At 46.4% G+C, this 23344-nt stretch overlaps 4 protein-coding genes across 9 annotated transcripts; 2 read left to right on the top strand and 2 right to left on the bottom strand.

Annotated features, from left to right (window-relative positions):
* Nucleotides 1–171: 171 nt before the first annotated feature.
* Nucleotides 172–10895, bottom strand: eprs1 (glutamyl-prolyl-tRNA synthetase 1). Of its 4 annotated transcripts, XM_037246523.1 has the most exons (33): nt 10740–10895; nt 9520–9604; nt 9340–9439; nt 9094–9250; nt 8890–9026; nt 8659–8759; nt 8460–8586; nt 8207–8399; nt 7573–7744; nt 7270–7503; nt 7113–7197; nt 6972–7031; nt 6004–6114; nt 5802–5938; nt 5532–5739; nt 5353–5465; nt 5170–5293; nt 4908–5102; nt 4640–4807; nt 4184–4441; nt 3744–3938; nt 3338–3615; nt 3175–3226; nt 2894–3103; nt 2747–2819; nt 2526–2605; nt 2341–2442; nt 1870–2223; nt 1618–1791; nt 1382–1542; nt 1163–1241; nt 919–983; nt 172–843 (listed from the first exon to the last, which is right to left on the bottom strand). In XM_037246523.1, the coding sequence occupies exons 1-33, from the start codon at nt 10780–10782 to the stop codon at nt 693–695; spliced, it is 4782 nt and encodes a 1593-aa protein (XP_037102418.1). In that variant the 5' UTR covers nt 10783–10895; the 3' UTR covers nt 172–692. The 4 variants fall into 4 exon arrangements, with proteins under 4 accessions (XP_037102418.1, XP_037102416.1, XP_037102415.1 ...); XM_037246521.1 differs by having other exon boundaries at nt 1870–2219; nt 2337–2442; nt 8207–8586; XM_037246520.1 differs by having other exon boundaries at nt 8207–8586.
* Nucleotides 10896–11243: 348 nt separating this feature from the next.
* tdp1 (tyrosyl-DNA phosphodiesterase 1) lies at nt 11244–14755 on the top strand. 2 transcript variants are annotated; one of them, XM_037246574.1, is made up of 16 exons: nt 11244–11365; nt 11519–12099; nt 12178–12221; nt 12292–12347; nt 12415–12511; nt 12606–12640; nt 12718–12810; nt 12879–13049; nt 13299–13377; nt 13447–13623; nt 13723–13762; nt 13842–13908; nt 13977–14084; nt 14150–14252; nt 14343–14448; nt 14561–14755. In XM_037246574.1, exons 2-16 carry the CDS (start codon nt 11535–11537, stop codon nt 14632–14634), a joined length of 1815 nt encoding a protein of 604 aa, XP_037102469.1. In that variant the 5' UTR covers nt 11244–11365; nt 11519–11534; the 3' UTR covers nt 14635–14755. The 2 variants fall into 2 exon arrangements, with proteins under 2 accessions (XP_037102469.1, XP_037102468.1); XM_037246573.1 differs by having other exon boundaries at nt 13723–13771.
* A 366-nt stretch (nt 14756–15121) lies between these two features.
* slc7a6os (solute carrier family 7 member 6 opposite strand) lies at nt 15122–17334 on the top strand. Of its 2 annotated transcripts, none has more exons than XM_037246606.1 (5): nt 15122–15375; nt 15971–16324; nt 16400–16615; nt 16686–16815; nt 16919–17334. In XM_037246606.1, exons 1-5 carry the CDS (start codon nt 15187–15189, stop codon nt 17074–17076), a joined length of 1047 nt encoding a protein of 348 aa, XP_037102501.1. In that variant the 5' UTR covers nt 15122–15186; the 3' UTR covers nt 17077–17334. The 2 variants fall into 2 exon arrangements, with proteins under 2 accessions (XP_037102501.1, XP_037102500.1); XM_037246605.1 differs by having other exon boundaries at nt 15123–15375; nt 16397–16615; nt 16919–17333.
* A 432-nt stretch (nt 17335–17766) lies between these two features.
* slc7a6 (solute carrier family 7 member 6) lies at nt 17767–22838 on the bottom strand. Its single transcript, XM_037246584.1, has 10 exons — nt 22736–22838; nt 21009–21503; nt 20487–20612; nt 20252–20396; nt 20072–20195; nt 19886–19989; nt 19713–19809; nt 19445–19594; nt 19185–19368; nt 17767–18752 (listed from the first exon to the last, which is right to left on the bottom strand). The coding sequence occupies exons 2-10, from the start codon at nt 21457–21459 to the stop codon at nt 18685–18687; spliced, it is 1449 nt and encodes a 482-aa protein (XP_037102479.1). The 5' UTR covers nt 21460–21503; nt 22736–22838; the 3' UTR covers nt 17767–18684.
* Between the last annotated feature and the right edge of the window lie 506 nt (nt 22839–23344).

Below are 23344 nucleotides of genomic sequence, written 5' to 3'. Positions count from 1 at the left end.
TTACCATTATGGGCTCGGTCGCCACAAGTTTGACAAGTTTGTGTTGTTGTGTTTTTGTTTGTGCAATTAAATCACCCACGCGGCAACACGAATTTCAAAGGACCAGTCAATGTAATCTTCTGAAATTTGGTGCAGTCTAAGATAGGCAAGAACAAAACAGAAGACACAATATTGCCACAGAAATAAGTTTATCTGAACAAGTTGTGTGCATTGTGAACCCAGAGAAAACGTGACCAGCTTTTAAAGTCACACATCCAACTGTACATCATGATTGGACGGCTGCAGATGACAAGATGGAAATTCTTTTTATACTAAAAATTGCAGACACTGAAGGGAACAAGCTGGATGGAAAAAAAATCCTAACCCCAAATTGACAATACCTCAGAGAGGCGGCCATTAATTCCTAGGAAGATTATGAGATGACTGTTTGGTTACCCGTGTTGAATACGACAGTATTTATTCATTATTTGCTTTTTCTATTGGAAGAAAAAAGTGTTTCCCCCGCATGATTCAGTATAAATGTTTTTTCTTACCCTCTCATCTAATGATAAAAATTTTTCCTTTCATTAAAAAAACTTAAATGATAGAATGCAAGTGCCATTGAAAACCAACCCACAGGAGATACAATACAAAAAAGAAGTAGATGAAAGGAAGGGAATAAAAAGCCCTTTACTGCTACCGTAATGGCATCCTCAATAGCTACGTCCAAACATTGTGTAGTCCTGAGCTGGCGCCTTGCCGCAGACGCACAGCTGACCGGGCTGCAGCGTCTTGAGCGGCGAGAAGGGGATGCACAGACTCTTGGCACCCATAGATGGCGCTCCTGGCTCCAGGTCCTGATCCCTGAGACACAAAACAAAACAATTGGCACTCCAAAAAAAAAAGCAAAAGGAGGAGAAAGAGGAAGCGAGTCCATACTTGGCAGTGGTTTTCTTGATCCAGTCCTCGCAGTCCATGCCACCACAGAACGGAATCTGGACGATCTGCCAAATGGAAGAAAAAGCATTAAGGAGGTTCCATACAATAAGGCAATTTAATTTTGGCTGTCTGTAATTGATTTGTCGAGGTGTCTTAATCGTGTACACAAGTAAAAAATATATTTTAGTTAACATAGCGTGACAGGAGCGAACGTCCTCTGGGTCGGGTGCAACTTGCTCCACACCTTGCCAGAGTCCAGCTCCTTCTGGAATTGTTCCATCGTGTCTGCAGCCACCAGGTGAGTCTTCAGGTCATTTGACGCTCTGTTTTAAGATTTAAAAAAAAAAAAAAAAAAAAAGCTATTTGAGGCTTTATATTTATTTGTGACTGAACAAGGAATTAGTTTCTTCCTTTATGTATTTATGAGCAGTAGGTGTTTTTTGTACATTCTAGTACGTCTTACTTATTGAACAGGTAGCTCTGAATGTCCTCCAACATGGCGGCCAGTTTCTTCTCCACCTCAGCCTCGGGGATGGTCACCTTCTCGCCGGTGTCTCTCCTCACGGCGACACACTGGCGCTGCTGCATGTCCTTCGGGCCCACCTCCAGGCGGATGGGGACCCCCTGGGGGAAAAAACAAAAACATTAATTTTTGCAAATTTGTAATGAATACTTTCTGTTCAAGTGGTGACTTTTTACCTTGAGCTCCCAGTGGTTGAACTTCCATCCTGGTGAGTAGTTGTCACGAATGTCAGATTTCACTCTGATGTTAGCGGCTAGCAGCCTGTTGACGTAAACGTCGCACTGGTTTATCAGCGCGTCTTTTTCCTGCTCCGCCAGCGAGGCGGTGATCCCGCATGGAATGATGACAACCTGAGCGACGAGAGAGAGAGCCAACGTCCACGTAAGCTCGACTTGGGTTGAAGATGACGTTCAGTGTGGAGTGTCTACCTGAAGGCAGGCAACTCTGGGTGGCAGCACCAGTCCCCTGTTGTCTCCGTGCACCATGGTGAGGACACCGATGGTCCTGGTGGTCAGACCCCAGGAGTTCTGGAAGGCATATTGCTTCTCGCCGGGCTTCTTCGGGTCTTCGAACACAATCTCGAACATCTTGGAGAAGTTCTGACCGAGATGGTGGGATGTGGCACCCTGGATGGCGCGGCCACTGGCGGAGATGAAGGCCTCCACGGTGGTGGTGTAATCGCCTCCTGCAAACTTCTCCTTCTCAGTCTTCCTGCCTTTTACCACTGGGATGGCCATCAGCTCCTCGTACACTCTGGCGTACAGGTCCAGGATCTGAAGCACCTACAAACAGAATGGAAATCATATTGAACTATGAAGTAAACAGAGCAGTGTGATCAATTCCAATGAATCAATAAAATGAATAAATGGCAGGAATAATTTCTAAAGAGCCTAGTTTACCTCCTTAGCAGCCTCTTCTTTGGTAGCAAAGGCCGTGTGTCCCTCCTGCCACAAGAACTCACGAGTCCTCAGGAAGGGCTGGGGGTGTTTGAACTCCCATCTCTACAAATGAGAAGATGCGAGATTTCACAGTGCCTAACTTCAATGGAGCCAAAGTAGAACATTGGAAAATTTTGTAGACTGACAACGACGTTGCACCACTGGTTGAGCTTGATTGGAAGATCTCTGTGGGACTGGACCCATTTGGCGTAGGCTGGGTACATCACTGCAAGACAAAAACCATGGACTTCTTAGTTTTGAGTTCTGAGGTATTATTTCAAAAGCATTATCTGCTCCTTTCTTTTTAAATTCCTCCTGCTTTTCATACACAACACAGAAAATGTTGCATCGTTGAAAAGTGTCTGACCTGTCTCGCTGGTGGGTCTGACAGCAATGGGCTCTGCCAGCTCTGTCTTCCCTGACCGCGTCACCCAGGCAACCTGCAAAACGAGGAAATTATTTCAGTATTGGCATTTTTCAAATCAATGTATGAGCGTATGATTCGATAGTTGACCTCTGGAGCAAAGTCAGCAATGTGCGACTTCTCCTTCTCCAGGGCGGCCTGCGAGACGAACATGGGGAAGTAGCAGTTCTCCACGCCCAGCTTCTTGATCCCGCGATCGAAGAAGTCCTTAATGGCCTCCCAGATGGCGAAGGACCACGGGCGCAGCACGTAGCAGCCGCTCACGTCGTAGTATTCGATCATCTCCGCCTTGGTGATCACCTGCAAATACTTCCCATTAAGAAATGTGCGGCTAAATGTCTACCTACTGTTGAGCATATATTTGAATGTACCTGAGAGTACCAGTCTGCCAAGTTCTCCTCTTTCTTAGCTTCTAGGCCCAAGCTGAAAAGGATGAGGGCAGGTTTCAATCAGAAAAATACGACACAAGTGTTGGTAAATGTTCGGTGAGTCCAAATAAAGAACAGAGCGGGCAATACTTTGGCCACATCTCACCGCGTTTGCTTTCTGGGTCCTTGCCCGTCTCCGGCTCCTCCAACTCCACCTGCGGTATCCTTCCCCTGACTTGCTTTGTCTCCTTTCCCCTTCTTGGCTCCTCCGCCAGTTCCTCCCGCTGTGCCAGCTCCTCCCTGTTTCTCAGACTTGTTGTCCCTCTCCTTACGGTTCTTGTCCTCACCACCGGCCGCCGCCACCGGTTTGTACTCCTGCCCGGTCAGCGTCTTGTATTTGCTCTTTAGGTCCAGCAAGCTCTTCACGGCTTCGTCCACCCGATCCTGAAACAGACCATGTCTATGATCAGTGTGGGCGGAATGGTTGTTTTAAGATCGAGCCCTGCTGCGTATGGTCATTTCAAAAACATACATTTATCTTTAGCGCCATTTGATGGGATGACGGGTCTCACCTTGGGTGCCTTTTCGGCCTTTAGTGTCCGGACCAACTCTCCCTGCTGAGCCACCTTCTCAAAGAGGTCAGCGGCCGACGCGGAGTCGTTCTGAACGGGAGCTGGGGCTTTCCCAGGTTTGTATTCCTCGCCCGTGACCTGCTTGTACTCGGCCTTCAGGGCGAGCAGCTGCTTGACTGCATTGTCCACTTGGTCCTAATGGGAAAAAAAAAATACTTAAGTGACCACATCTGAAACGATGACCTTTGCTTGAAACTGTAACTGAGTTGAAGCTTTACTGTAATTTGAAACCCTGCTTTGAATCTCAAAAACACTCATTTTAATTTGAAAGCTTAATTTAAAATAATAACCTGGGCCTATATGTGTAATTTAGGTTTGAAACTCATCTGTTCAAGGGGAAATATTTGCATTTAAACTCTCATTTTAACAATCGTGTATACCTTGGGTGCTTTTTGCGACTTGAGTTTGCGCACAAGCTCTCCCTGCTGCGCGACACGCTCGTACAAGCCGGATGATGTCGAAGAAGAAGAGGAGGAGGAAGAGCGGGAGGAGGAGGAGGAAGAAGAAGAGGTCACGGCAGACGAAGTGGCAGTGGAGGCAGTCGCCGGGGCCATCCCGGGTTTGTAATCCTGACCCGTCAACTTTTTAAACTCGGCCTTGAGCGCCAGGAGCTGCTTGACCTCCGCGTCGATCTGGTCCTGGTACCATCAACACATTAGCTTGTAGCGACGGGACAACGGAATGCGAAAGATGAACGAGCGGACAAGGTTAGCCGGCAGAAATGAGACGGTGACGGACGTGAGGATGAACTTGACGGACAGATGAGGGACAAGATGAAGATGTAACAGAACAGGTTTTGTTAGTGGTTCCACTGTAAAGACATTGTGGCCAGTTACCTTTGGCGCCTGCTCTGCTTTGAGCTTCCTGACAAGCTCGCCCTGCTGAGAGATGCGCGTATACGGGCAGGAAGCGGAGTCTCCTGATGGGGTAACTGGAGCTGGGGCGGAAGCAGGGGGGGACATACCCGGCTTGTAGTCCAATCCAGTCTGTTCCTTAAACTGAACCTGGGGGACAAAAAAAATATTGAATCGTCATGGATACTATTTTAAGATTGATACATTCTTTGCATCTTCTCACCAGGTGCCTGGTCCATAAAAGCTTTACCTTCAAAGTGAGAAGCTGCTTCACAGCCTTGTCCACTTCCTCTTTGGATGCTTTGGCCGTCTTCAGCTGGCGGATAGAATCTCCCTGAGCGACGATGCTTGAGAAGATCTCACAAGCTGAGGACGAGGAGGAGGTGGGTGCAGAGGTAGCGACCGAAGATGTAGCTGGGGAAGCTTTGGCGGCAGCGGGGCCCTGCTAAGGAACCAGGTCAGGAGGTCAACCCGCACAAAGTTGCAACAAATGAAACAAAATGGACACTCACTGCGTTGCTGGCTGCTTGGCTCTTGCCCTTGTCTTTGTCTTTGGACCCGGCAGTGGGCATCTCCTTGACATGGCCATCAGGAATGTAGATGAGGATACATGGACTCTCCTTACAGCTGTTAGGACTACAAAACAAAAAGTCATTATCTTCATCAAATTGGGATATTGGAAAAAAAAGAATTACCTGATGGATTCGTAGGGCTGGTCACAGATATAAAATCCCCGTCTCTGGAGCTGAATGATGTCACCTTTCTTCAGAGACTTCAGACAGGGGTCACCCAGCATCTTCTCCTCCATCTGAAATGTCAGCACAGCCATGACAAAACGTCCACGTGCAACCAAGGACATCTAACCCATGTGCACCTTGCTGTCTTTGTTGATGTAGTCCTTGAAGTCGTCGTCCTTGGTGATGACCGCTTTGGTGATGAGGGGCTGGTAGTTGACGCAGATGGTGGGCAGGAGGGGGGCATTGGCGCTCTCCGTTAGCCAGGTGATCTTGGTCGTCTTCTTGAAGTCCTTGTTGTCCAGGTCCAGGCGCGCCTCCATGGACACGATCTTACCGTCGGCCCCTCTGCGCAAAGGGGGAAATAAAATCACCAGACGTACAAATCGATGATTCGTTAACGTGCGTACTTGTTGATCTTGGTGATGATGAGGTTGCCCCAGTTAATGAAGGTGACCACCTCGCCTTCCGTGAACGTCTCGGCATCTGCTCCTTCCACCAACACTCGGGGTCCGTACCACACCTGTTTCATGCCCACCTCGGCGTTCTACGTGGAAGAGAGAAACTCAGCCACTACGTGCGTGCGCGTTTGTGTGTGGAACAACTGCACACCTTTGGATGTCTGGCCACTTCTTTCATCTCCTCCGTAGCCTCCGGAACAGAAACTGGAACCACGTACGAGCTGGAGAGAGCCGTGTATCTGGGCGCGACTGGGTCTATCACCTAAAACATGCACACAAGGGTTGCAGAAGAGTTAGAGAGACACACAAAAAAAAACTAAATATCCGTAAGCAGAGACATGATGGGGGGGGGGGGAACATACTAAATGAGTGAATCACTGCTCCATGCAGGTAAAAGAAAAAAAAAAGCAGCTGCTTGCTTAGTCCACAAACCACTTTAGCAACTTAATTCTTTCCAAGCTCTTCAAACATCATCAAGTCTCCATCTTTGCATCTCACCCACGGTAAATAAACAGCAGCTAAGCCTAAAAGCAAAATGACGGAAGGAAGGCGTTGAAGAGGATGGAGAGGGTGTGGCAGAGAGGAGTACCTTCACGCAGCTAACGGGCAGCTTGGAAACACACAAGAGTGAGGAGATGCCGTCACATATGCACATAGAGTACAGTTGCGCCGACTCCAAAGGTGAACCCCCTCCCAAAAGTAGCACAATCTCAAATTCCAACCACCGTCATCCGAAACAACTTTAGCGCCCAGTGGCTTATTTTTAAAACAGACACACATGCGTAGATGAAGTTAGTTTTAACATGACACCAGCTGAAAAACAAAGAAAAATAACATAGATATTATACTGTACCTGCAGATTAAACTATTCTGGATTTACGTGTGAAGCAGCCAGCCAAGAAAACAACATGTGGCACACAAATGAGGAGGGGGGGAAAAAAAATAAATGTGGGACACAAGAGGGGTAGTACTTGTCGGATGGTGGAGGGTGGGTGTAAAAAGGAAATGAAGGGATGAAGCCATACTCGCTGACAGACTAAACTTGCTTGAGCGTCATTTACTCTAGTTTGGCAACCTGACGTGCCACTTTTCATTCTTTGATAAAAAGGGAAGCCGTACCTTTTTATTAAAGGCCCAGATCTTGTCCCACTCCATGTTCACCACGGTCCTCGATCCACCCTGAAAGCAAAGACATACTTGAGCATCCGGGTCGAAACACGACTTTTAAATGCATTTTTCCACCCTGTTGGATCAACGCACCTGTGCTGCTATGAATTGTTTGAGGCCCTCCACAGTCATGCCTCTCCTCAGGACCCCCCTGACAGTGGGGAAGCGAGGGTCGTCCCTGTGAAAGCGTCACCGCGACATCAATCCGTGCGCCGTACGAGGCGGAGGGAGTAAACCGGCCCGAGCTCACCATCCGTCGACGTATCCCTCGTCCACGAACCACGTGAGCTTGCGCTTGGACAGCACCGTGTTGTTAAGGTTGAGGCGGGCATACTCCCAGATGTACGGCTTCCTGAGGCGCAGCGCGTCGATGAACCAATAGTATTGCTCGTCACGGTCGTGGTATTCGGTGGTCCTCAGCGCGTGCGTCACGTTCTCTCTGCTGTCCACGATGGGGCAGGCAAAGTCGTACGTTGGGTAGACCCTGGAGGAGAAAGACGGCGGTTGGAAAATTTGGTCCCCCGCATAAAACTGTTTTAGTTCATTGGAGTACTTGTAGGTGGTTCCCGTGCGAGGGTGGGGGGTGTTCTTGCAGCGGTACATGGTGGGGTCCCGCAAGCAGCCGTTGTTGGAGTTCATGTCCATCTTGGCCCTCATGCAGCACATCTGACCACGCTCGGTGCCGGCTTTCATCTCAGTCCACAGCTTCATGTTCTGCTCCAAAGCTGGAATTGTTTTTTGTCATTTTAGACATGACTGTTTTTTTTTTCTTCGCAAATTTCCCCCCCCCCCCCCCCCCCAATTAACAAACAAAATGTATGTTTTATTTAATTTAAATTAAGATTAAAAGGGTTTTAAATACATTTGTGCAATCATATAATTTAAATGAATTTCAAATGTATTTCTTTAAAATCAGTATATGAGTATAAATTTAATTAATCAATTAAATTGTGTCTTTTCTAAACAAAGTTAGGTAGAAACGAGGCATTTAGAGTCAAACAAGAGTATTGTAGATTATTATTATCATCACCGGTAATAAATGGACATATAAGCCTGGAAGCTCGACCCGAGCGAATGGAAATATTCACAAGTACTGAACTCATTGTTGGTAAAAAAAACAAAACAAAACAAAAAAACATGACACCGTGACGCGAGTGACAAGAATGAGTGCTGTGTCGCACACGTACTGTTATTCCTGCACTTGGACTCGATACGCTGCTCTCGCTCCTGCTTCATTGCTTCAGGCGGGGTATCGTCGATGTAGGCCTTGCCCTCGGCCATCAGCTGCTCAGCCAGCTGCATGATGACGTCGAAGTGGTCGCTGGTGTAGGTGAACTGGTCCGGTCGGATCTGCAGCATGGCCACGTCCTCCAAGATCACCTGAGGGGATGCACCGTTGTGTAATGAAACACTCAAAATACGATTCTTGAAGTTTCTCACCTTCTCAAAGTCCTCCTTCTCCTTCTCTGGGTTGGTGTCGTCAAAGCGCATGATAAGCTGGCCTTTAAAGGTGACCTGGTAATGCTGGTTGAGCAAAGCGGCCTTGGCATGGCCGATGTGCAAATACCTGGCGGCAAAGACGAAAAGATGACAATCGCCCGACAAAATGGAGTATCTCGTTTTCCCGGGCGAGTCTCACCCGCTGGCTTCGGGTGGGAATCGAACAACCACCTTGCCCATCTCGGCTCCGGGCAAGTCCACAAACTTTCCGAGGTCGGCCTTCTTCTCCTTCGCCTCCGGCTGACAAGCGTAGGAGAAAAAATATCACAAAAATAAGTCGGGTCGGCTGTATTTCATGATGACGGGAAAAACATGAACTCCTGAATAACATGAAAAAAAAAAATGCCATCAATAATCACATGTGGCTTACATTGGACTTGGCAGGTGGAGCTTTCTTGCTGGTGTATTTGTTGTCCAAGGCAGTGAAAGGAACCTGAGAACTCAAGAAGTAGAACCAACGACTGACATGGCCGAAGGCTTTGTCCTTGTTGGGCCAGTCGCTGTGACCTTGAGAAGACAAACCACCGCAATGAACAATACGTTTCAAACTGGACACGTTTTTAAAGGCGTTCACCTTTGAGGGCGGCCCACACAAACAGGTCAGCCAGCGTGAGGGCGTGGCCCACAAGGAAGGTTCTCAGCGACAGCGCCTTGTTCAGCTCGGCCAGAGAGGCGCTCAAATCGGGCTGGCCGCAAAGACGACGGGTGCTGAATTCCAGCCAGTGATCCACCTGCAGATCCCACAAACGCTCAAGAAGCTAAAGTAAATCCCCACGGAAAGATTTCAACTTGACACAATTTTGCAAGCATGCACACACACCTCAGTCTGTTCCATCAAGTTGGCACCATAAAGGCCGAGAGCTGGCGCCACCCGCGCTAAATATCGGCTGATGGAGTTTGCGTCATTGAACTGGACGGCACTGTGGGGGGGGACGACAACAAAACGCTTTTAACACCTCTTACACGGGGGACAGCTGGTTGAAAGGGTTGTCTTGCTTACTCGGAGACGTGGAGGCGGGTATCCTTGCCATCCTCCACCGAGAGCTGCACGCTTCCTTTCACATGCTCGGCGGTCAGGAGGGCTCCTGAAGAGACAGTATGAACTCAATGTAAAACAACTGCTGATTCTCTTCGGCCATTCTTGACAGTGGAATGTGAGAACTGGGGCAAATCATTTTGGAATGGGTTGGCTCCAAGCAATATTGCGCATCAGTGTAAGAAGAATACACCATGACAGGCAGTTGCGTGCTTAGTCACCACCATACTGCAGTGCTGGTTTATCATTTGATTGTTGTATAATTATAACTTGGTAATTTCCTACAACTTATTGACCCTCCGTAATTCTGACGTCACAGCTGCGTTATCTAAGTATAGTGGTCATAGGCATCGACCATCTCTGTGTGTCCGTCAATCCGAATTTTGGAGTCTTGCATCAGCATGCAGTACCTGCTCAGATCCGTGTCGCTGTTACGACGATGTCAAACATGGGACGACACGATTAAACTCATGATTAGCCCTTAACGCACTTCTTCACTGACCCAAAGTCCAATTATGTATGCAATTGAACAACGGGACTTTCGTTACAGCATAAATTCAAACGCTTGGGCTGCTTTGGGTTCATTTGTAAGATGATGCAACACACGTCAAACATCCGCGCTACTTTCACGTTCATTAAAGGTTAAATCGGTTATTTGGAAGGGAGAAACAACACGCGTGGATTTAACAGCAATAAGAGCAGAACATCGAAGCTTTGGTGTATGAAGGAGCTGCAATTATTTGGGGGTTTTGTCGCTTGTTTTGAATGCCACGACGACAGGATCGGGTTGACGTACACGCCCCATTCAAGCTTGCTAAACCACACTCGTGACAGAATATTATACAAAGAAAAGTGTTGGGAATTTTTGTTCTTCCATTTTGCTGACGTTAGTGTTTGCAGCGGCCGTGTGCGCATTAATGCATTAAAAATGCGTGATTTTATCATTGTTTTTATTTACTTTGGTGGTACAATAGCTATCCAAATGGTAGATGTACCCCCCCCCCCCCTAAAAACAAACAACATAAATGGATATAGAAGACTACAAATGGGGCTAAATTGTCACTGATGTGATTGTGTCTTTATGCCACTGGTGGACACGTAGCCGTGCTAATAAGTTAGCAGCCTGACCAGCAATTATCGCGGTTATTCTTCTTCACAAAACTAATTCAGACGTTGCCACTCACCTAAAGGCGGGTTGCTTGTGTTGATGATCAGGTTTAACGCCATGGTGTGTGAAGCCGTGTACGAAAAGACCCTTCAACTACAAAACGTGACAGCAGTCAATGTAATCCCGACGAGCTCGCCACACTGAACCGCAAGAAGACCGTGGAGATAGCAAGTGTGCTTCTTTGTGGTTTAGTTTGGCGACGGGTTTGAAAGCACATAGCTCATTACTGCCGCTTAGCGGTGCGGTGTAGGAGGTACTGCAGTGGTGGGCAAAATCCTTTGGAAAAATGTAGGCAACGTTGAGCGCAGACATTATTAACAGATTGATTTGTCCATATAAGAAAACATTTAAATGTGAGTAGTTTTCCTAGCCCTACGACGTGGTATTTACCACACAAGACAAGACAAAATTTGAAGTCGGCATAACGGCCTTTTAAGACGAAATATTTGTGACAAGTTTCTACCCGGACTTATTTTTCTGATGCAAGTGCGCTCTTTTTGTATTTCTGCGTTTCTACCCGGATACATATCTCAGTTGAACATTATTTTGCCTTCTGCTCTTCCCTCATGGAATATTGTTTATTCCATTAAAATCCTTACTTCCGCTACATTATTAACCCCAAACCAATATCGTGGCTTTGAGGTAAAATACATGCGTATACTTTGTCATTTTATTGATAATACCACACCCGCTCCTGCCTTTCTATACTCTTTACCACATGATAGTTAAATATCAAGAATGTTATTGCATTTCATATGATCGAGGAACTAACCAACAATATGTTTGTGGTTGTAGTTAAGTGCGCACAGATATGTCCCAGGACAGTCAACACGGCAAGTGGACCGTCTCCAGCAGCGAGGACGAAGACGATCAGCTTCCTCCATCGTCGTCCAACCCCCCTCAAGTACCCGACCCCGGCTCATTCTCCTCCCCCGTAGAAACCAAAGTAGACACCACCTATGTAGAGGTGAAACCAGAACCGTCTCCTATCCCTGTGCTCGTGGTCGGTTCTGAGGCCAGACAGCAGGCTACAAAGAACCAGGCATACCCCATCAAGTATGAGTCATCTCCATCTTTAGCCGGGAAAAGGAAGCTGGAGGCGGCAGACGGCTCCGGCTGGGCGCTCTCTGACAGTGATGATGATGATGATGCAAAGAAGAACAACCCACCACCAGCTATGACCGTTCCGAGTTCCAAACGCAAGAAGGTCGTGAACGAACGCCCTCCCAGCCCCCACGGACGCGTCTACTACATCGACGAGCCCGACGACTTCTTTGAGTCCAGCGTGCCCTGCCAGGACGACATGTTTCGGTTCTACCTCAACAAGGTGACAGGCCTGGACAAAAAGTACAACAGCGGCGCGCTGCACATCAGAGGTGAGTCGTCATTTTTGGCTAAAATTTATAATCCCACTTCGCAATACGTTTCCTTAATGTACTGGTTTTTTCCTGCAGACATTCTTTTGCCATTATTCGGCACCCTAAAAGAGTCCGTTCAGGTGAGCTTTCTTATTAGCAATAAATGCATTGGTATCATGACGCTAACTATTCACCTCGTGTTTGTCACAGTTCAACTACTGTTTTGATCTCGCCTGGATGGTTCAGCAGTATCCTCCAGAGTTCAGGTGAGTTTCCATCACAAAATGGCATCAATAAATGGTGACGCTTAGGTGAAACTTTCTACCGTTTCAGGGATCGCCCCGTCCTGATAGTCCACGGGGACAAGCGGGAGGCCAAGGCTCGGCTGGTGCAGCAGGCTCAACCCTTCCCTCATATTCGCCTCTGCCAGGTTGAAAGAACTGATTCATCACAATTTAAAACTTTGGGCTTATTTGTTGTCGATGATGATTCACTGAGGCACTGTGAATATTTTTGCCTGACAGGCCAAACTGGACATCGCTTTTGGCACACACCACACGTAAGAATGAATCATTATTTCGAGGATCCTTTTGGATGACGGCAGTCGATTCTACCTCGTGGATTGATTCATTGCAGGAAGATGATGCTGCTGTGGTACGAAGAGGGCTTCCGAGTCATCATCCTCACCTCCAACCTCATCCGAGCCGACTGGTACCAGAAGACGCAGGGGTGCGTTTGATTCTTTGAGAACTTGAACTCACTTCTGAGTGACTGATTTGTAATCCTTCTTCTGCCAGAATGTGGATGAGTCCTCTGTTTCCACGGTTACCAAAAGACAGCAGCGACACTTGTGGCGAGTCGCCCACCTTTTTCAAGAGGGACCTTCTAGAATATTTGGCCTCCTATCGGGCGCCCGAGCTGGAAGAGTGGATCCAGCGGATCAAAGAGCACGACCTCTCGGAGACCAGGCATGTCTTGTTTCTACATCTAAATTTAAATGAATTTCCCAGGGTCTGCCATCTTCACAATCATTAAGCAGATTTCTGATTCATGGTGATTTCATCCCAAAAAAACTGGCCATAGTGTTTTTTTTTCCCCCCCGATCAAACCAGAGTTGACTTTTCCCATAAAAACAGAGATGATGTCAATTAATTCTGAATCAGTGCACCCTCAAACCCCTTCATGTCTTATTGAGTCTATGGTTTGTATGTTGTCAGGGTGTATCTGGTGGGCTCCACTCCTGGCAGATACGTGGGGCCAGACATGGAGCGCTGGGGCCACCTGAGGCTCAGGAAGGTAACAAAACCAAACCAAACATAACTTCATTTTGACTAGTATTGCCATCAACGTCTCTCCGGTTTGCAGCTGCTTTACGAGCACACCAAATGCATCCCCGACGAGGAACGGTGGCCCGTGGTGGGCCAGTTCTCCAGCATCGGCTCCATGGGGGTGGACAAGACCAAGTGGCTGGCGGGGGAGTTCCAGCGCACCCTCGCCACAGTGGGCAAATCGGCTCTACGGCCCAACCCCCCTGTTCACTTGGTACTGACCCAACATCCCAACTTTTGCTCTGAGTGTACTCAAATAAAGGCCTGCTCTCTAATAATAGACACCTAATACCCCCCCCACTTCCCTTTTCAGTTGTATCCATCAGTGGAAGACGTCAGGATGAGTTTAGAAGGTTATCCTGGTGAGAATTGTTTGAAGCATTTATTTAGAGATTATTTGAGGTGTTCATTGAGTCTCGTCTTGTTCACCAGCCGGGGGCTCGCTTCCCTACAGCATCCAAACGGCGCAGAAGCAACTCTGGCTACACTCCTACTTTCAGTATGTTCCCTAACATGAATTCATTGCACCAATGTAAATGATGGGGTAATAATTTTGTGTACATGTAGCCGATGGCAAGCGGATTCAACCGGCCGGACTCACGCCATGCCCCATATCAAAACGTACATGAGGGCGTCGCCTGATTTTACTCAGCTCGCATGGTTTCTTGTCACCAGGTTGGTGTGTCTTTATTCACATGGATGTGGTTCACATTGAATAATAATAATTATTATTATTACAGTGCCAACCTGTCCAAAGCGGCATGGGGGGCTCTGGAGAAGAACAACACACAGGTGATGGTTCGATCTTATGAGCTCGGGATCCTCTACGTGCCCTCAGCCTTTGTGAGATAACACACACACATGCACGTACTATAATGCTAATGCTAAAGTGCTTATTTTGAATGCAAGAGAGTGACCGTCGTCTTCTTGCAGAACATGAAAACATTCCCAGTTCGGAAAAACCCGTTTCCAGTCTCGTCGTCATCCTCCGGTTTCCCAGTGCCATTTGATCTACCCCCGACACGCTACACCTCGAAAGGTATACAACCAGCACATATCCCACGCAAGCACAGGGACAACATTCAACCTCTATCCAGGAAGAAATGTCTTTAAATAAATTAATGTTCTTTTTTTTTTCTCTTTATCCACAGATCAACCTTGGATCTGGAACATTCCACACAGCCAGGCTCCAGACACACACGGCAACGTTTGGGTTCCCTCCTAAAGAACTGCACAATTCCATTTTTCTTATCAATAGATTAGTTCTTGACACTGTCACATTTCTGGTTAGATGGCATTTTCTTGTTTTTGTATCGTGGACAATAAAATGTTAGTTCGTCACATGACATCCGCTTTCATTGGTTTGGTGCTTACATATATCTGAATTATATAAGTGAAAAGCGTTTATAAACACCAAATTCAAATTATATGTGTGAATGGCTGAATGAGGAAGTAATTTAGTGCAATTTTTAGGTTGTTTTGTCAAGAATCTTACACCATTTACAGTACGTGTTTATGCAGACAAGGTGAACTCGGTAGACTTTTTCAACTTAAGGAAAGGAAAATGAGAAAAATAAGAAGGAGGACGTTAGAATCAAAGATAGGGTGAATGAATGAATTAAAATCACAAACCTTGTAGCGCACCACTGCAAACCTGCGCCTCCTTGTGGTCGGCGGAGCTGCGTCCTCTTTCGTAGCACGTGACGTCAAAGAGACAAACACAGCCGGAGCCAGCCAGCCCAAGCAAAGCACTCGCGCACGCAAGCGACAAACAAACATGGAGCCCAACGCTACCATTCTGCGCGTCAAGAGAAAGCGGGGCACCGACCCCGCGGACGCCTTGCTGCTCGCTTGCAAGCGCATCCGACCGGAGACGAACCAGGCTCCGGGCGACACGGCACCGGAGCCCGGCGAGGCCGACGTGGAGAAGTCAGTGTTCAAACTCGTGGCCACGGTAGCGACACAGGTAAGATGGCCGCGGTGACGGCTAGCTAACTCGTACCCGGCTAGCGTCAACACGACGTCAAGAAAGATGTTAAAAGACCATGTTCGGCTCCACTAACGCGGCTTTTGTCCCCTTAACGTGTCGGTAAGCTAACTAGCGCACTAAATGTGCGGTAGCTCTCTAACCTGACGCGCCGCAAGGTTGAGCATTTATTAGCTTTGCTTGTAGCAGTTAGCCAGGAACTTTGACGTCATCCCAATGACGTCACTTTACGAAGACTAGTATATATGACTTATGACCTATCATGTATTGAGACAACCGAGTTAGTGAAAAGATTTTCAATACGCAAATATACTTAAAATATTGTCACCATCATAAAATAAAGTGCCAGGTATTTTTTTTCCCTCATTTCGTAAAACTCAAAAACAGGACCAAATACTGATTTTTATCATATTAATTCCATTTCAGGAGTATAATGATACTTTTAACTAAGGATGTAACTTATTTAAGGGTTAGATTTGGCCAGCATCTTTAGGATATATCTTTGCCCCAAAAGACTTTACAAATACTGAAAAAATGTAAAAGTAAGGAAATAAAAGTCTTTTACTCTTTTCAGGATGCCCCCGTGCAGACGGAGGTCCGTCAGGCCCTGGCCCGACCCCGCGTGGCTCATGCCCTGCGGCCATCCGCTAACAGCTCACACCGCATCTTCGGCGACCTCCGCAGCGCTAAGTTGGGCATCCGGCGCGAGGAGCGTTACCGGATCCTCTCCAGCCACCGCACTGCAGGCGGCCTCGCGCTGCCCACGCAGAGACGCCAGGCAGGCGATGGCGCCACCGCCGCGGTGGAGGAGGAGCAAGAGGAGGGTGAAGATGCCCGCAAACGGGAGAAGTGTTTGGGTCTCGGGGAGGTCCAGGTGGTTGATCTCTTGCATGAAGATCTCCCGGAGCAGGACAAATCCCTCAGCAAGGTGAGAGGAAGACATTTTGGATGCACAACAAGCCAAGACTTTTTAAATTGTTCAACTTACTTTTCCATGCAGCAGTCAGACCCTGACGTGATCCTGTGCAACAGCACAAAGATGCTACGGGAGCGCCTCTGCATCCGCGACCAACAGCAGCAGCAGCGTCGGCCACACGACGGCAGCGAGGGGGACGACGAAGCCGACTACGTCTACGACCTCTACTACCAAGAAACGGTCACGCCAGGGTGGATCCTCGACATCCTGTCCGTCAGGGCCTACGCAGACGACACTCAACTGGTATGCGTCCTGCGTATGTCAAGAGGGCGACACGTCCTAAAGTCCAGAGTAAGGAGTAAGCTGTCATCAGGTTCCCGAGGAGGTAGCTGGCGAGGTGGAGGAGTACGACGACGAGGACGACGAGAACGAGGAAGGCAACTGGAGGAACGACTACCCCGAAGATGAGAGCGACGACAGCGACAGAGAGGAACGCTACGGACGTACGTCTCTCTCTGCTTTTGTCACCTCGCCATCAAAAGCTTTGCTCCGATTTTTTTAAAGTGTTGATCCCATGGCCGCTGACCATCCCGTTGTCATTTGCAGATCACTGGGATGAGGATGACGAGGAGGAAGGGGAGAACTCGGTGTACCGCAGGAGCTGGCAACGCTATCAGAGAGATCTGCTGCAACAGCTCAGTCACCACCAAGACCACCAGCGGGACCACGACGTTGACGACACAGACAAATACGATTCAGACTGAATCCGAATATGTCCTTTCTATTTTTTATTAAGTACACTTGTGCGTGCGTGTTTTCGGTATGCTTTGTGCTGTTAGCGTGCGGTGCGTTCAATTGCGTACGTGTCTAGAGTGTTTTGTATACTGTGAAAGCTTGCGTTTGGTTGTGTTGTGTTGCGAGATCGGTAATTTGGGGGCTCGTCAATTTTGGACCACCTTTTTGTTTGTTGAAGTTGAGCGTGTTACAACAGAACGAATGCTTGTTGGATCTCAATATTGTGTTGCGAGATCGGTAATTTGGGGGCTCGTCAATTTTGGACCACCATTTTGTTTGTTGAAGTTGAGCGTGTTACAACAGAACGAATGCTTGTTGGATCTCAATTTGTAAATATGTGTATAACAGATTTGAAATAAATGTTAAAAGCACTCCATGATATTGCAGCTTCTGTGATTTACCATTAATCCTTTAAAATAACTCACTAATTCTATACATATAAATTATATTTTACAGTTAGAATACATTTTTAGATGTATTTTTACACAAATTACAAATACACAAAGTAATAGAATACACTGGCAATGTATACACTACATTATATCAAGTGATTCTAAATTTAGATTTTCAGTCATAACAGCCCTTTTGTTGGAAACCAAATCTATGATGTGGCCCGCAATGAAAAACAAGTTTGACAGACATCCTAATGTACAACAAGACAAGATCAAGTGCTCTTTAATAAGTGTAATAAATAAATTATGGCATGAATTTCTCTGGAATGATATTTTATCATATAGTAAGTTCTCTTCCAATGGACCAAAGATGAGTGGGCCATATACTGTGAGGCCAGCAATGCAAATCATGCAAGAAATACATTTAGGTAATATATTGCAGACTTTACAAGTAAAACATTTAATTTAAAAAAAACTCACTGTATTTGTCACTGTCCAACAACAAAAAAATCATAAATTTTGTGACATGTATTAGAAGAAATAAGATGCTGTTAATAGTTTTTATCTGTTTTCATTCATAACAAAGCAAATGCACAAAAAATATGTAAATCAAAATTTGATATATTTTTAAATTTGAAAGACACTGGAAAAAAATCTGATAAAAACAAAAAGAGCATTACATGCTTTTAGTTGGACAGCAACAATCTTTATATATTATTATCAAACAATATGATTAAACAATATAATACATTAGAGTTGTTTCTTTGCCCAGCAGCTCCTATTGTATTTTGACATGTTGCATTACAGAAGGGGTCACCAAGTCCGGTCCTCGAGGCTTGTCATAGGGTTGCACCTAAAACAGGCTGAAGGACCGGAGTTGGTGACCCCTGCATGACAGGCACCTTTAGAATTGACTTGACTGAATCCTGAATCCAGTTACCCTGGGTCCCTAAGGCAGTCATGTGACAAGAACGTTGAGATAGGATCAGGAAACACAGTAAACAAAACCAAGTGAACGGAAGCCACCAGGAAAGGCAAGTCGTTGGCTTAAGAGGCAAATGATCAAGAAAAGTAAGTGCATTTTCCCGCTTGACTCCACAAAAGACACAATGTGTAAACAAAAAATAACCAAAAAGTCAGACGGCTTGTTTACCATAATTTGGTGTGGTGGTGCTGGTGGATTCTCTACTCGCTCTTGTCCGACTCGGTGAGGACGCAGAAGCACGTGTACTGAGTGCAGTGAGTCAGAGAACCTGCACGTACAAGACACATATCAATGAGCTCAAACACGTACCATTGATCAATCGTACAATTTTACTTGTATTAAAAAATATATATATATTATTTTTGGTTTATTTCAGGCCCACAGCCAGTAACAGGATTTTGGAGAATGGCTGAATGGGATGAAAATGAAGTCAAAATAATGAATTAAATCATATAAATAATTTTAATGTAGTGTATACAAAAAAATGAAATCTCATGTGATTCTCATCATGCATTTAAAGTGACGATGGAAAATCCCTATGGAACTTTTTGTGCGAAAACTTAAATGAATACAAATTTGTTTGAAGATTCTGCCCTCAAAATAATTTGTTACGATGAAAACTCGTGCTTTTACTTATCTCTAACTGGGCCATCATAACGAGAGCCCGGCCTAACGTCGAAATGACGACGGGGCGACTCACGTAGCAGCTTGGTAATGATGGGCGGGCGCTTGGACTCGGGCAGGTAGATGCCCAGGAAGTAGACGGGCACCCCCGACAAGGCGATGGCGATGCCGATGAGGGAATTAAGTGTGTCGCTGTAGAGCGGAACGGCTACCAGGAACACGGTGCACACGCAGAACACCAGCGGGTACAACAGGCTCAGCTGCGCGAGACGCAAACAAATCGTGAGCGCGGTCGTCTTGAACCTCGACGGAAGCCGGAACGTGACGGCGCTTTACTTTGAGCGGTCGGTGTCGTTGGGGTTCCTTCCACCTCAGGTAGATCTGTCCCGCGATGGACAAGCCCATGAAGAACCAGTAGCTGAAGCTGTAGTAGTTGATAAGCTGGAAGACGTCCTCCACCGTCAAGTAGATCAGCGACATCACGCACTGGAAAAAAGCAAATATCTCGGCGCTTCATTTCATCGTGCGTTCTGAAATTTCGTCTCACATTCACCTTTTGATCTGAAAGCCAAATCAATTGAACGTTGAAAGGAGTGGGGCTTACGTTGAAGATGAGAGCAGGGATGGGCGTGAATCTCTGCGTGTGGATCATGGACAGGGCGTCGGGAAGGTGACCTTCACGGGAACCCACAAAAAATAACCTGCAGGCACACACAAACGTAACCACCACGGCAAGCACGACACTGATACCGAAAACGGCGTCCGACGGCGCATCACCTGGATGCGGCGATGATGGAGGCGTTGAGGCCGCCGTAGCAGGACAGCGCCACGGCGATGGGGATGGTCCAGCTCATCACGCCTAACGTGTGATCTGCAAACGTCTCAACACGCAACACGCAACCTTCACGTTTGAAACGGGTCCGCGAGGATCGTCGCAGCAAATGGCGCTCAATTTTGCCTTACCACAGCCACGGCGTCGCTTGCTAGTATAGCGCTCATGTCCAGCACAGCGTAGTAGGCCACGTTGGTGAGGATGTAGATGGTGGTGACGATGGGCATGGAGATAGCGATGGCCAGGGGGAGGTTCCTGCAAAAAGAGCCGATGAGAGGCTCGCCGCTGAGGAAAGAGAGAAGGCAGACAACCTTTCAGGGTTTTTGATCTCCTCGGTGACAAAGTTGAGCGTGTCCCAGCCTGAGTAGGAGAAGAGCGCCGAATAGAGCGCCAGGGCGATGTCGCCGGCGTCTGTGGAGGAACCTTGGAAGGACGAGTCGAAGTTGGCCGTGTAACCTGCCCGAGACAAATACGTATAAACACGACAACCTATTTTCTACTTTTTCGCTTTAACATTTTTTTGTCCCAAATATTTTGTTGTCTGACCTTGGCACAACTTGGCGATGCCTGTGATGATGATGACGATGAGGGCGGCCACCTTGGCGTAGGTGAACACGTCCTGCACACGGGTGCCCCACTTCACGTAAGCCGAGTTGATAAAGGTGAGGAGGCCTGAGGAGACAAAGCACCCAAGCATACGCAAAGTTGAATTGACGATGTCATCACTATTTTCAAGAAGTCGAGTCAAGGATTTTCTTTAAACAGTACGTTCTATGCTTCCCCCACTCGTCTAAATGCAATATTCTGATTAATATTTCCCTCGTGGGGTATGAATTTAGTCGGAAAATCCAACTGTTTTGATCCATCTCAGGGAGCGGCCATCTTGTAACCAGAGCACTGTGATGTCATTTTCAGTGGACAGGAAGTGACAGTGCAAGGCAAAATGGCAACCATTTGAGATGGACAAAAATGTTTGTGCCTAATAGGAATTCAGTGTTTTACACCAGTGGGGGCGCATAGAACATATTATTGTAAAAAAAAAAATGTTTGACTCGACAGCACACGTACATATGCACGCTGCGGCGATGAGGCGCGAGGCGACGTAGGGCGGCTCGCACGTAGGGAAGAGCGGCTGCACCAGGTAGTTGGCGAAGGTGATGGCGATGACGGCTTGGCTGGTGGGCTCGATGATCAGCAGGCTGGTCCACAGCCGCACGAAGGCCAAGAAGCCGCCAAAGGACTCCAGGATGTACGCGTACGACGCCCCCGACTTGGAGATGGTGGTGCCCAACTCGGCGTAGCACAGGGCGCCCACCACCGAGAACAGGCCGCCCGCCGCCCAGATGACCAGCGACAGCCCGTAGGAGGCGCTGTAGAAGAGCACGCCCTTGGGCGACACGAAGATGCCCGAGCCGATCATGTTGCCCACGATGAGGCTGACGCCGTTCAGGAGGGAGATCTCCTTCTTCAGCTGCATGCTTTCCTTGGGGGCGCCGTTGGAGGCTTCCTGGTCCCGCATGTCGGCACCGGCCGGGGTGAGCTGAGGTTCAGCACGAGAAACCTCTGCAGGGAGATTGGATGATAACAAGGAGAGTACAGAGTACTAAGGATCAACACCATGCACCTTTTTACATGATGTGATAGGTTTCAGTTCTATTCTACATCGTCTAAAAATAAGTTGTGCTCCCACCATGTTAAGTGGAACCTCATTAGTCACACGGGTGTGACAAGAAACAAGTGGAGGTCACACCAGTTGCGTAATGCTCGGAAAAAGGCGACACACGCACATTGAGTAATGAACTTGTGTCGGATCAAGACAAATACTGTGGCTTTTCTTTGTCCTGATGAAACATGGCAAGCCTTTATTTTATTTATTTTTTTACATTTGTTCATGAAAGTAAAATTTGTTAGTACTGCTTCATTCAAAAATTATTTAATTATAAACAGTAGATAATTTAAAAAATATGCAATCATTTGAAACAATATGTCATTATCTCTAGAAGAAAAAAATCAAGGAATCTCAGGAATATCCCTCAGATAGAAACAAAATATTTTTTAAATCAGTTAATTTTATGTTTGAAAAAAATCACATTATTTTCAAAGTTACACAACATTTAGGCCTATTAATGACAATTTCAAAGAATATGTATAATACTGGTGCCATGTAGGAGGAGTCACAGGCTCAGTAAACAGGAGCTACGTCGCAAAGTAAACTTTTTTCTGTGTGTGACAACGAAATGAAAGAAAAAGCAAAATATGTTTGATAACATTCCCCATTTGTTTCCCCATTATTAGGAAGAGCTTTTCTGATGATGCAGCCAGTTTTGACGTGAGTTTATTCTCAGTGACGATTCGAGACAGTTTATCAACAAAAATATTTTTTATTTCATAATCGATATCACATGTTTATACTTGTTCTTAAAAATAAACTCGACGAAAGAAAGCCGGCGTCTTTTTTTTTTTAACATCAGGAAAAGCAAAGTTAGCGTTATTTACAGCTTCATTGCCTTTGCTGGCTTTCAAAATAAGGCCAAGAAGGACAACACAGGTGGCGTGTAAGTTGATAAGACGGCTAAAGCAATGTTTTATTTTGTAATTAATGTTTTTCGAGCCCAATGGACGTCCGGAGTTACCACGACAAAATTGACATAGTCAAGGGAAGGCTGACTTCCCGCTTTTGTCCCTTCACTAAAAGCAGTCTATTGCTATCCACTTCAGAAAATGTACCCAAAACGAACCCTATGTGTGTATGTTTAAAAAAAAAAAAAATCCTCATGTTTGTGTCCCAGTCATACCTGAGTATCCTTCTCAAACTGAAGTCCGGGAGCCAGCGTCCGGGGAGAAGAGTGCATCACCACCGGCACCTGGAGACAACTGGGCTGCCGCGGCACGGTGACGTCATTGTGTATCGTTGCGAAACCAAACGGCACTAATTTTTTATTTCGAACCAAACCGATATAAATCGCCTACACTTTTTATTCCTCAATTTTATTTTATTTTTTTACATTTAATGCAGAGCAGTATGAAATCAAGTAGGTTTGGCGAGTAGACGACTTATTTTAAATGCCTAATGGGGGAGGAGCGACTGATATTGAACAATTGGCAATTTACGTTGCTGTTTGATGAAAAAGATAAATTGAATTAATATTTTTTAAAATAAAATTAAATAATTTTAATGTATTAAATAAAAGCTGTACAGCGCAAATGAAATATAATTACAATTGGAAAATTCTAATTTATTTCATGATCATGAAATACTTATTAAATTTACCCCCTCCCCAAAAAAAAGAAACTATATTAAAAGCTAGACGGCTAAAATAATGGCGTTGTCAATAGGACACTTATATCACAAATATATTCTCTTTACATCTGCATATTTAAAAAACATGTTTACTGACTGTCCG

Source organism: Syngnathus acus, chromosome 3 (genome assembly GCF_901709675.1).
Source record: "Syngnathus acus chromosome 3, fSynAcu1.2, whole genome shotgun sequence".
In the NCBI taxonomy this organism is placed as follows: domain Eukaryota; kingdom Metazoa; phylum Chordata; class Actinopteri; order Syngnathiformes; family Syngnathidae; genus Syngnathus; species Syngnathus acus.
The sequence above is the reverse complement of the archived record's forward strand: the minus strand, read 5'-3'. Positions and strand labels throughout refer to the sequence as shown.